Source organism: Pleurodeles waltl, chromosome 7 (genome assembly GCF_031143425.1).
Source record: "Pleurodeles waltl isolate 20211129_DDA chromosome 7, aPleWal1.hap1.20221129, whole genome shotgun sequence".
Taxonomy (NCBI): Eukaryota; Metazoa; Chordata; class Amphibia; order Caudata; family Salamandridae; genus Pleurodeles; species Pleurodeles waltl.
Window position 1 is genome coordinate 553,567,607 of NC_090446.1, and position 13,324 is coordinate 553,580,930.

The 13,324-nt window shown below is 45.8% G+C and overlaps 1 protein-coding gene across 1 annotated transcript in view; it reads right to left on the bottom strand.

Moving 5' to 3' along the window:
- LOC138246927 (vomeronasal type-2 receptor 26-like) overlaps positions 1-13,324 on the bottom strand; it is a 194,105-nt gene that overhangs the window by 149,070 nt on the left and 31,711 nt on the right. Inside the window, exon 3 of the mRNA XM_069201675.1 lies at positions 11,703-11,720. Within this exon, the coding sequence (XP_069057776.1) occupies positions 11,703-11,720 (18 nt within the window). The remainder of the gene's footprint in view (positions 1-11,702; positions 11,721-13,324) is intronic.

Consider the following 13,324-nt stretch of genomic DNA (forward strand, 5'->3'; position numbering starts at 1 on the left):
CAGGAGTTAGCTTAGCCGTAGGCTTGTAAATTTGTGCCCCCGTCACCCAGTGACTTTTAACCTACTTAGCTTGCTCTGTCTTAGTCCATTTAATTATTTATTTCCGTTAAGATGGCGCCCTTGTTTATAGTTAGGCCACTTGTTATGGGTTCTATTATCAGTGTCACTGCGCCAAGGCGTCAAGATCAAGCACGAAAGACAAACATACAGTAGGCATTCACACTTAGGGATTTTCCCTCTCTATACTTTCGAGGGATTGTTGATATTAATTGCCGTCCCAAGCATGCCTGTTATCTATTGTTATGAATAACACTTATGTCAGGGGACCTTGTAGATCTGTATAAATACAACACACTTTTAGGCAGATAATTAGAGGGATTTCCACCAGAGGGCATCTCTACCATCGCTGATACCGATGCTGCAGTCATCTTGACGCTGACCCAGGCTTCGTGTCCCTGCGGAGTCTGAGATAGAGACCTCTTTCCAAGGTAACGAGGGTTGGGGGCTCCTCTCATGGACACAGCTTTGGCAGATTAGGTTTAACGAACCCAGCTCTCCTTTTTAGGTAGGAGGTTAGACCTATTCTCCTTAGGGTATTAGGGCTTATTCCATCTTATACATATACATATATTTCTTTCATATATTGCACAATGGTGGGGGTCTTTATAACAATGACTCTCTTCTTCACAATACTGTTGCTTGGTATATTCATTATCCTAATCATTGCAGTTCATGCAACTTATCACAAATTGCAGTTATGTTGAATAAAAACTATTATAACTTCACTGCATCTGTGTTATTGCCTTTGTTTGTATGAGACATAATAAATCTGTGAGAAAAGGGTAATTTCCGTTTAACCAAGATAACCCTGAGAGATCTTACTTTGAGTCGATGCGTAAGCGACTGATACAAATCACCTTTTACTATTGCGTTTCTGGTGAGGTACTGCTAGTAAGCCGGTAAGGTTTGGACAACAGTTACAACTAGTTGTAGGAAGAAACTTAGTCACCTACAAACGAAAGTACTGTCATCCTAATGACCAGCAGTCTTGCTCAGAGCAAGAGTCCAAACTACGACATGGCGCAACCAACGATGGTGTTTCGGCACTAATTTACGGATACCCTGACTATCACTGTCTCACAGACAACAGGTACACTCAGTACCATTAAACGGAGACGTCCGTGGTCTTTGGGAGAATCCTCCTCAGCCAAACATGTGACATCTAATTAGGCTGCAGGTTGTTCGAGCTCGAACTCACAAAAGGAAAAAAAATCCCCTATTTTGGTGTTCGGTTTCTCTAACCAACTATGGCTAATACCATAGACATTCCTGCAAATGCTAGACATGCACTTACACAACATTTATTAGCACATGGCCTTACGGAAGAGGGCAGGGAGGTTACTTTGATTATAGAAGCGACTGAAGCCTACCAAACAGAAACATTTTACTGTTGGGTTGCCTTTCCTGAGGCTGACCAGCGAACGCACACATTTCACACTTATGACATTGCGGACGTACCCGTAAGATACGAAGCATACCAGCATCATGAAATATCGCTCACATATCAAGAGCATCAGAACTGGTTTGAAGGCGCCCTACCACATGTACTACGACGGGTAAGGCTAGGTCCTTTGAGTAATGAAGGGCATACATGGCCCATGTTTGCCACATATACACCTCACCCAGGCATACAGAATATGCCGATCGTAGATTTGAGAATATTATATAATGAATTAGTGGCATTATATAGACGATTGGTTCAGTTTGTAATGCGAACATTGAACACTACACCAGCGCGTCCAGCGCCACCAGTAGCTGGTGGATATCAATTGGCTACTGGGATTAATCCACAAACAGTACATACTATAATGGGTAAAGTGCCCACGGAACGAGAAAAAATACCGTTCTGGATTGCTCAGAAAACAAATCAGCTGGAAGCTGTGTTCCCCCATAAGGGGCCACAGGAGAAACATAGATTGCTCACTATGTGCTTGCCATTCGGGATGGTTCCCTCGGTGGATGAATGTGCCACTTGGGGTACAGTCTTGGCTGCCGTTTATACTACCACACATGGTACCCCTACACTTGCCAATTTACCGGAAGTGTTAAAACAAATACAAAATGAGCATGGGGCTGCACCGGCCCTGGATTTGGGGATGAAATTGATGCGTAACTTTGATGCCGTCTCCTCAATAATACTAAGTAATATTAAAGGGGAAGCGGTAGCACTGGCAATATGCCAGCGTCTCCGGGAAACTCCACACCAGGAACAAGAGAGACAGCTACCGAAAATAATCTCTGATACCTATACTAGTATAGGACGGGATGGGTTGGGAGCCAAACCTAAAAATGTGGACATACCAAGTACCGCCCATAAGGAAGGTACGAAGCAAGCACAAGAGGGCTCTAAAAAGCGCTGGGACAATCAAAAAGATTTCAAAGACAGGAGAAATAAAAGAGCTGATTCTCCACATCTGGAGTACTCCGAAAGGAGGTATAATCTCAGGAATAGGGATAACATTAGAACTCCAGACAGGTATACTGATTCACGTCCCTCTTGTTCCTTTCAGGACGCACCGGATAAACGTAGCAAGAGAGGGGACCATCAAGATCGACGTCCGTAATATGTGAAAGAAAAGAAAGACTCGCCACAGTCTACCATTAAAAAAGAAGAAAAGACTACTCAACAAAAACCACAATTTAAAAAGAAGAAAGTTGCGGCACTGACCATTAAAAATGCCAGTAGTATTGAGAACACTATTGAGGAACAAGAGGTGGGCAGTGACTCTGTTGGGCAGCGTGGCAGAGGTCACGATATGTCGCCAGAGTCTGAAAGATCATCTGGATGCGATAGCAACTAGCGATTACATCGCAGTTGAGACGGCGGATGGCCGCGTACTCCCACCTGATCGGGTTTATGATTTAACAATACAGATAGAGGGAGACGTGGAACGCGTTATTAGTGTAATATTATGGGATGAACTTACTAGTGATATCCTGTTGGCCGAGAGAGACTGGCCACCTGAACATGTCCGCAAGCTCCTGCATGGGGAAGATGTCATTTTGCCTTCTTTCTCCGATCTTGTTCCAGAGGCAGACAAAAAAGCATATGCTACTGAATGGGCTTTAGCGCAGGCACCTGCATTATACCGTTATCATGTAGGTTGGGACAAGGACTCTCCTTGTCATGTTATTCCCGTTAGGTCTACACCGCACCCGCAGCCACAATACCCTGTTAAACATGAAGCGAAAGCTCCAGTGACGGAGATACTGTCACAACTGGAATACCAGGGAATAATTGAGCCCTGTACATCGGCAATGAATAATCTGTTATTTCCCGTTGCAAAACCTGATCATTCATATAGAATAGTGGTTGATTATAGACACTTAAATAGTCATACTCGCACATATGCTATACAAAATTCACACAGCACGGCACTGATAAACAATATAGTGCGTAAAAAAATATAAAACTACATTGGATATATCCAATGGGTTTTTCTGCCAGAATTTAGCACATGAAAGTCGGGACCTAAGAGCATTTTCCTTTGGCTCTCAGAAACGCTTTTGTCGTTTACCCCAGGGCTATAAAAACAGCCCAGGACTGTTTTCGGGCCGTGTAACATCAATATTGCACGAGCTTGATTCTGATGCATTATCCTATGTGGATGACATCTATCTCACTGACGACTCCCTCGACATTCATCTTGCAAGGGTCGATCAAATAATTTTGGGATTTGCAGCCTTCGGCTATAAATTTAATTTTAAGAAGAGCAAGATAGCATTTCTTAGTGTATTGTTCCTAGGATATGAACTATCAAACGAGGGAAAGAGCCTGGCCCCTCACTTCCTAGAAAAATGTGCTCAGCTACAGCCTCCAAATACGCTTAAGAAATTACAGTCATTACTGGGTTTCTTGAATTTTGGCAGGACATACATTTCGGATTATGCTGAACGCATCAAACCACTTTACAACTTAATACAGACCAATTGTTCTAGCAGGCGATGGACGATTGAACACACACATATACTTAGGGACCTACAACGGGACATGCTGGAAGCTAGACAATTATACACATGTGACAATAAGACAAATTTGGTCATCAGAATAATAGCTGGTGCCCTTGGATTTACCTATGTCACCTTTAATGAGGGTGACACGGTGCCGATAGCATACAAATCACATTTGTACTCCAATGCAGAGAAACGTTTAGCTCCTACTGAAAAAATTCTAACAGCAGTTCAGATGGCCGTCATAAAGGAGAGGCCACTTGCCCAGGGGAAGCGCATTGTTGTTGTCTCTCCGGTGCCGGCCTTAGAGGCTGTCACTAAAGCAAGCGTTCCAAACGCTAAGGCATTACACCCACGCTGGATTCAATGGGCAACGTCTCTGACCGCCACTGATGTTGATTATGTGTTTGACCCAAGACTTCAGACGCAAGAATTTCTCCAGTATGAACAAGAGTACCCCGCTCCTCTACACATATTGCAAATAGACAGTTATGATACCATCATTTATACTGACGGATCGGCACAACCGGCTGTGGGTACTAAACATCAATACTCTGCAGCTTGCGCAGCCGTGTGCGGGATAATGGAAGACGGAGTTTTCCATCCTCACAATACATACACTCAGACCTTAGGGGACTGCACAGCCCAGTTGGCCGAGCTTAAGGCTCTTCTTCTAGCACTCGAACATTCAGAGTCAGGAACACAGACTTTGATCGTCTGTGATTCATATTACTGCGTCCAGTCATACAATGAATATCTCAATCATTGGAAACTGAACAGGTTTAGAGATTCTAAAGGGAACACCATTAAACACAAAATGTTATGGGGGAGGGTGGCTGATCTTAAGGATAAGCTACCATGTGTCCATGAAGTTCATACATTAGGGCACCAACGTGTAGGAATACACGTTGCCGGCAATACATTGGCTGATGAAGCAGCCAAAGCATCAGTAGCTACGGCTTCTGTGGCTGCAGTGACTCGTTCTCGGACGAGGTTGGATAATGAAATAATGATTGCCGTTAAAGCTTCGGCTGCAGGCAAAACGCTTCCGAAAGGATACCCTACGAACTATACTTATCATATCAGTGCACATAATGTTGCTTTTGCAACAATTCCTGATGTAGGTGATCGAGTGATCCCTAATGAAGACCAAAGATTAGGGCTAATTACAGCTGCACATGAAGGTGTCGCTTCTGCACATGCTGATATACAGGCCACTATCACCATTCTACAACAACGGTACTGGTGGCCTGGTCTATGCAGACGAACAAAACAGTATGTCCTTTGCTGTGACATTTGTCAGCAGATTAAGGGCTCAAATATCAAACGCCCTCCACAGACATCTCTCTTAGTTTCAGACAAGCCACTCCATTGTGTGTACCTGGACCATTGTGGTCCCTTGCAGCCTGATGGTGCATATAAATACATTCTAGTGGCTGTAGATTCCTGTTCTAGATTCCTGTGGGTATGGCCACAGCGGTCGGCTGACGCCCGGACTGTTATTAAAGATTTGCTGATCTTTATCGGTACATATGCGGTTGCAGCATTCCATTCGGACCAGGGCCCTGCATTTGCCTCTAAAGCTTTCAGGGACACCATGAGAACGATGGGTGTTGAACTCCATTACTCCTCACCATACCATCCCGAGGGAAATTCGGTCGTGAAGAGGCGGAATCGTGATCTAAAGCAGTCCTTAACAGCTCGAGTATTAGGTTCAGGCCGCAGTTGGTTACATCACCTGTATGGGGTCCAGAGAGCACTGAATAATCTGCCAAGACAGTCCTTGGGGGAAAAGTCTCCATATGAGGTTCTCTTTGGGACACCTATGTATGTCCCCGATCTAGATGCCCCTGGTATAGTGGCAGCAGAAACACCATTTGACATAAAAGAACGTCTCGCTGTTTTATAGGAGCTTCAACAATTCCGTGATGATAAATCATCTGCAAGTGCTGCCACCTTGGGAATAAGGGACTTGGCGAAAACTTCGACTGGCTGGATTCCTAACATTGGGGATCTGGTTCGTGAGAAGATCGCTGTGAAAAAATAATTTGGTCCATCATACAGAGCACCTGTACCGGTCTTGGGGATAAAAGGCACCAGGACTGTCATCCTTCCACCGTTGTCTGGTTCCAAATCAAACAGATTCATCTCTATAGACGACATCAAATTACACCATGTGGCTGATTCTTCACAGTAGACCAGGAGGTCCCTTGGGTAGTTCCCGATCCCCTCTCACTACCCAACAGGACATCCATCTACATAGTAGGATGAATATCACTACTACTGACTATGCAACTATTTCAACTGCTGTTCCGGACACTTCCTCGAACATGGGGAGGGCGGAAAATGAACTTTTGTTGGTTCCAGTAACAACTTCGGAGAACTCCCCGCTTCAGGATTTGGCTGTATTTTACACGAACACTTCCACGGCTAATAACGTTGTCTATCAAGAACTTCCACAAGCAGTGGATGAGAATTCGATGGGTCCTGTGTTTGCGGAGACTTCCTCTGGCTATTTTGTAGACATTGATGATTTTCCTTCAGATTCATCCTCAACTGAGACTGACAAACTTTCGAGAGGTAGCAGATTCTATTGATGGCTTAAAAAGAACTATTTGATATATCCATGGAACTATCTTTGGTTCTGTTTGACATGTATTGCATTATTTTTATGGATTGGTTTTGTGACTGTTTTCTTTTTACTAATCAATGGTCACTATATCGCTCCTCTGTGGAGCCTGTTGATGTAATTTTAACACCACATCATTCCTCACATAAGGTCCGACGTGATTTGTCCCCTGTCAATATTACAGCTATTCTGATTCCTGATGGGATTGTATGTGACAAAGTTCCGTTCGATATATACGGGCCTACAGAGATAATTCAAATACCATACGTGTTCAGAATTTCGATGTCTGATGTTATTACACCTAATGTTGTCTCTGATGATTGGGATGTCCAAGCAGTTGATTCAATGCTAACTGAAATGAAGGACTACTCTGCTTTTGGAAGTGATGATGTATATGATTATACAATGAATTATGGGGAAATGTTCTGCTATAACAATTGGGGACATCACTACCTGCACCGTGCAACTAGATATAGGCCTCTCTTTAACTACACACAATGGGAACACTGTTCAACACCACAGGTGGGGAGCCCCAAGTATTACAGTGACAAATTCACATACTTTTCTGGGCATGATACAAATAAAGCTGAATCGTATTATTTTAAATTACCTCCAGCGCAACTTAGAAAACTTTTGCTAACAGATACAAAACTGATTTATTCAGATCCCTTTGTTTCCAGACTCTCGATTGAGGGTTACGAATATTGGAAGAACACTGTCGATTTGAAGAGTGTATGGGGAACGCAAGATTGGCAAATACAGGGTAGGGAGGCTTTGTTTTGAGCTTGCTTAATTCCTGTGCAAATGCTTATTTTGAATGACAATGTTGAGCAGACATCATGTCTGGGGTTAGCAAAAATTAAAGATCTAAACAAGCCCAATATTCCTACACCGACAAAATTTAGAGATTGGCATCACTTTCTTAACCTGTTGGGTGCGGGCGTCGGCCACTGGCCGACGCCCACACACCCTCCCTGGTGCGGGTCACGACCAGTGGCCGACACCAGGAAGGGTATTAATAAATCCTCGGGTGCAAGATTTTTTTTTTTTTAAAACCTTCCTCCGGGAGACACGGAAGCTTCCGTGTCTCCCCCCCGCCCCCCACCCGCCCCTTTGTGACGTCAACGCGCCGCGAGGCGCGCTGACGTTTCAAAGGTGTTTTCCCCATCAAAGCAGGAAGCAGCATTGCGGCCGCTTCCTACTTTGATGGGGAAAACGGCCATTCCCACGTTCGGGAAGGCCTCGTAAGAAAGGGGAGAGTCTCCTCTTTCTTACGAGGCCTTCCTGAAAGTGTTTCCTGGCCCCCGATCACAGCACAGCTGCGATCAGGGGCCAGGAAACACTTTCAGGAAGGCCTCGTAAGAAAGGGGAGACACTCCCCTTTCTTGCGAGGTCTTCCTGAAAGTGTTTCCTGGCCCCCGGTCGCAGCTCTGCTGCGATCGGGGGCCAGGAAACACTTTCAGGTTTCCTGGCCCCCCGATCGCGGCACAGCTGCGATCGGGGGGCCAGGAAACACTTTGAAAAGGCTTCGTAAGAAAGGGGAGACTCTCCCCTTTCTTACGAGGCCTTCTGAAAGTGTTTCTGGCCCCGATCGCAGCACAGCTGCGATCGGGGGCCAGAAACAGTTTCAGAAGGCCTCGTAAGAAAGGGGAGTCTCTCCCCTTTCTTACGAGGCCTTCTGAAAGTGTTTCCTGGCCCCCGATCGCAGCACAGCTGCGATCGGGGCCAGGAAACACCACTAGACGCCAGGGATTTCACTTTGGGGGGGCGGCCCCCTCGGAAAACGGGCCGCCCCCCCCCGGCATAATTTTTATTAAAAAAAAAAGGTAGGTGCCCCCTGGGGGTGGGGGGGCCGCGATTGCGCCCCCCCGGGTATATTTAAAAAAATAAATAAATAAATAAATAAAATAAAATAAAATGACAGGGGGTCGCCCGTGGGCAGGGTGACCCCCTGTGGGGGCAATATTTTTTTTTAGATGTTGTAGGGTTTCCCTGGGGGCCATTCTGGCCCCCAAGGAAACCATACAACAACTAAAAAAAATAAATAGATATATATAGATCTATATACATCTATGTAGATAGATATATCTAGGTACATGGATATATCTATAGATATATCTATGTAGATAGATATATATATATATACAGAGGTAGATCTATATGTATCAGAGAGATTTATAAAGCGCGCTACTCACCCGTGAGGGTCTCAAGGCGCTGGGGGGGCGGGTGCGGGGGGGAAAGGGGCTGGGAGGTTCACTGTTCGAAAAGCCAGGTTTTGAGGCCCTTCCTAAAAAGAAGTAGGTTTTGGGTCTTGCGAAGGTGGGTTGTGAGGGCGTTCCAGGTTTTGGGTGCAAGGTAGGAGAAGGATCTGCCCCCGGTGGTGGTGTGTTTGATGCAGGGGACAGAGGCGAGAGAGAAGTCAGCTGAGCGGACGTTTCGTGTGGGGGTGTGGAAGGTGACTCTCGTTGAGCTAGGCAGGGCCTGTGTTGTGGAGTGATTTGTGTGCGAGGATGAGGATCTTGAAGGTGATCCTTTTGTCAATGGGGAGCCAGTGGAGGGATTTGAGGTGTGGAGAGATGTGTTCGTGTCGGCGGAGGTCGAGGATGAGTCGTGCTGCTGAGTTCTGGATGCGTGTAGTTTGCGCTTGAGTTTTAGAGTGGTGCCAGCGTAGAGGGATTTTCCGTAATCAAGCCTGCTGCTGATGAGTGCGTGAGTGACAGTTTTTCTGGTCTCTGTGGGGATCCATTTGAATGTTTTTCAGTATACGGAGTGTGTTGAAGCATGAGGAGGTGAGAGCATTGATTTGTTGGGTCTTCGAGAGGGAGGAGTCTAGGATGATGCTGAGGTTGCGTGCGTGGTTGGCGGGGGTGGGTGCAGGGCCTAACGTGGTGGTCCACCATGAGGGGTCCCAGGTGTTTTTGTGTGGGCCAAAGAGGATTATTTCGGTTTTGCTTGAGTTGAGTTTCAGGTGGTTGGCTGTCATATATATATCACTTTTGTCAATATGTGTGTGGTTTCCCTGGGGGGAAAAGGGTCCGACTTGTCTAGTGGCAGTTTTAGTGCGATAAAGAAGCGCAGAAGGTTTATATGCCTACTGCAAAGAGAAAATCTGTATTTTATGTAAATAGCTGAGTACATTAGTAAAGTCTATGGAGAGATGAAGGGCACTTTTGCTGGGTGGTAATGAGGGAATCCGAGGAGGAGGGAGTGGGAGCACCAATAATGATTGTTGGACTGGGCGCAGGAGGTGCTAAAGACTGTGACGAATGGTATGTGACAAGGTGTTTTTTGAGTGTCTTGAAAGTACGTGCTGATTGAGGGAAGAAGCGCAGGTAAGGTGGCCTCTATTTTTGCACGTATCTCACACACCATCGATTTTGTGACTGTCTACGTAGGCTAGTGTTTTAGAGCAACAGTTTAGCCAATAGCAGAGATGGCATCTTGATGGATGACTGCTGCCTGCACTCGGGTTATAGGGGACCGCTCTGACATAGGATCAGAGACTGAGACATCAGATACTGAGACAGCATCTGAGGGATAGGACAATGGCGCAGACTCTGGGAGTGATTTTTCAGTCAGAGGAGTCCCATTCGATAACTCCTCTTCCAGTACATTATGAGGGAGGTGATGAGGACAGTCCTGCTGTCCCTTCGCAAGCTGTTCGTGCAACTGGGTAATTGTGGGTTAGGCCAACCCAGAGAGCAGGTGAATGCGGCGGCAAGCAGAGAGAGAGTGCTCTCTTGGGAGCTCCCCAATTTAGCTCAGCCCCAAATTCCACCACCCAAATCATATTGTGGAGACATCAAAATTATCTATGGCAAAACAAACTGGTTTTGTAAGGCAGGCACCTGTGTTTTTGGTCCTGGATTCGGCGGCCATATAGAGAAACACACTAAACCCAAACATTTCTGGAAACTAGACATTCGGGGGAGTCCACAGAGGTGTGACTTGTGTGGATTCCCCAAAGTTTTCTTACCCAGAATACCCTGCAAAGCTGAAATGTTAAAAAAAAAACTAAATTTTTCTCGCATTTCTGTCACACAAACTGCAGGAATATGCTGGGATCCACAACATTCCTACCACCCAGTGACTCCTCACCTGTCCTGATAAAAACACTACCCCACTTGAGTGCCTACACCTAGTGCCTGTGTCAGGAATGGATCACCCCAGGGTCAACAGCTGCCTCACGTAAGGACCAACATTGACCGTTGTGTGATCTATTCCTGTCGCAGGCACCAGGCCTAACCACACAAGTGAGGTATCATATTTATCGGGAGACTTGGGGGAATGCTGGGTGGAAGGAAATTTGTGGCTCCTCTCAGATTCCAGAACTTTCTGTCACCGAAATGTGAGGGAAACGTGTTATTTTAGCCACATTTTGAGGTTTGCAAAGGATTCTGGGTAACAGAACCTGGTCCGAGCCCCACAAGTCACCTCATCTTGGATTCCCCTGGGTTTCTAGTTTTCAAAAAGTTGCTGGTTTGCTAGGTTTCCCCAGGTGCCGGCTGAGCAAAAGGCCAAAATCCACAGGTAGGCACTGTTTTCTATGAAAAAATGTGATGTGTCCACGTTGTGTTTTGGGGCATTTCCTGTCGCGGGCGCTAGGCCAACCCACACAAGTGACGTATCATTTTTATCGGGAGACTTGGGGGAACGCTGGGTGGAAGGAAATTTGTGGCTCCTCTCAGATTCCAGAACTTTCTGTCACCGAAATGTGAGCAAAACTTGTTTTTGTAGCCACTTTTTGAGGTTTGCAAAGGATTCTGGGTAACAGAACCTGGTCCGAGCCCCGCAAGTCACCCCTCCTTGGATTCCCCTAGGTCTCTAGTTTTCAGAAATGCACAGGTTTGGTAGGTTTCCCTAGGTGCCGGCTGAGCTAGAGGCCAAAATCTACAGGTAGGCACTTCGCAAAAAACACCTCTGTTTTCTTCCAAAATTTTGGATGTGTCCACGTTGCGCTTTGGGGCGTTTCCTGTCTCAGGCGCTAGGCCTACCCACACAAGTGAGGTATCATTTTTATCGGGAGACTTGGGGGAACGCTGGGTGGAAGGAAATTTGTGGCTCCTCTCAGATTCCCGAACTTTCTGCCACAGAAATGTGAGGAACATGTGTTTTTTTAGCCAAATTTTGAGGTTTGCAAAGGATTCTGGGTAACAGAACCTGGTCTGAGCCTCGCAAGTCACCCCTCCTTGGATTCCCCTAGGTCTCTAGTTTTCAGAAATGCACAGGTTTGGTAGGTTTCCTTAGGTGCTGGCTGAGCTAGAGGCCAAAATCTACAGGTAGGCACTTCGCAAAAAACACCTCTGTTTTCTTCCAAAAATGTGTATGTGTCCACGTTGCGCTTTGGGGCGTTTCCTGTCGCAGGCGCTAGGCCTACCCACACAAGTGAGGTATCATTCTTATCGGGAGACTTGGGGGAATGCTGGGTGTAAGGAAATGTGTGGCTCCCCTCAGATTCCAGAACTTTCTGCCACAGAAATGTGAGGAACATGTGTTTTTTTAGCCAAATTTTGAGGTTTGCAAAAGATTCTGGGTAACAGAACCTGGTCCGAGCCCCGCAAGTCACCCCTCCTTGGATTCCCCTAGGTCTCTAATTTTCAGAAATGCACAGGTTTGGTAGGTTTCCCTAGGTGCCGGCTGAGCTAGAGGCCAAAATCTACAGGTAGGCACTTCGCAATAAACACCTCTGTTTTCTTCCAAAAATTTGTATGTGTCCACGTTGCGCTTTGGGACGTTTCCTGTCGCAGGCGCTAGGCCTACCCACACAAGTGAGGTATCATTTTTATCGGGAGACTTGGGGGAACGCTGGGTGGAAGGAAATTTGTGGCTCCTCTCAGATTCCAGAACTTTCTGCCACAGAAATGTGAGGAAAACTTGTTTTTTTAGCCACTTTTTGAGGTTTGCAAAGGATTCTGGGTAACATAACCTGGTCAGAGCCCCACGAGTCACCCCATCTTGGATTCCCCTAGGTCTCTAGTTTTCAAAAATGCACAGGTTTGGTAGGTTTCCGCATGTGCTGGCTGAGCTATAGGCCAAAATCTACAGGTAGGCACTTTGGAAAAAACAGCTGAGTTTTCTATAAAAAAAATAGGATGTGTCCATGTTGTGTTTTGGGGCATTTCCTGTCGCGGGCACTAGGCCTACCCACACAAGAGAGGTATCATTTTTATCGGGAGACTTGGGGGAACATAGAATAGCAAAACAAGTGTTATTGCCCCTTATCTTTCTCTACATGTTTTCCTTCCAAATATAAGAGAGTGTGTAAAAAAGACGTCTATTTGAGAAATGCCCTGCAATTCACATGCTAGTATGGGCACCTCGGAATTCAGCAATGTGCAAATAACCACTGCTCCTCAAAACCTTATCTTGATCACATTTTGGAAATGCAAAGGTTTTCTTGATACCTCTTTTTCACTCTTCATATTTCAGCAAATGAATTGCTGCATACCCAGTATAGAATGAAAACCAACTGCAGGGTGCAGCTCATTTATTGGCTCTGGATACCTAGGGTTCTTGATGAACCTACAAGCCCTTTATATCCCCGCAACCAGAAGAGTCCAGCAGACAAAACAGTATATTGCTTTCAGAAATTTGACATCGCAGGAAAAAGTTACAGAGTAAAACATAAAGAAAAATGGCTGTTGTTTTCAGCTCAATTTCAATATTTTTTTATTTCAGCTGTTA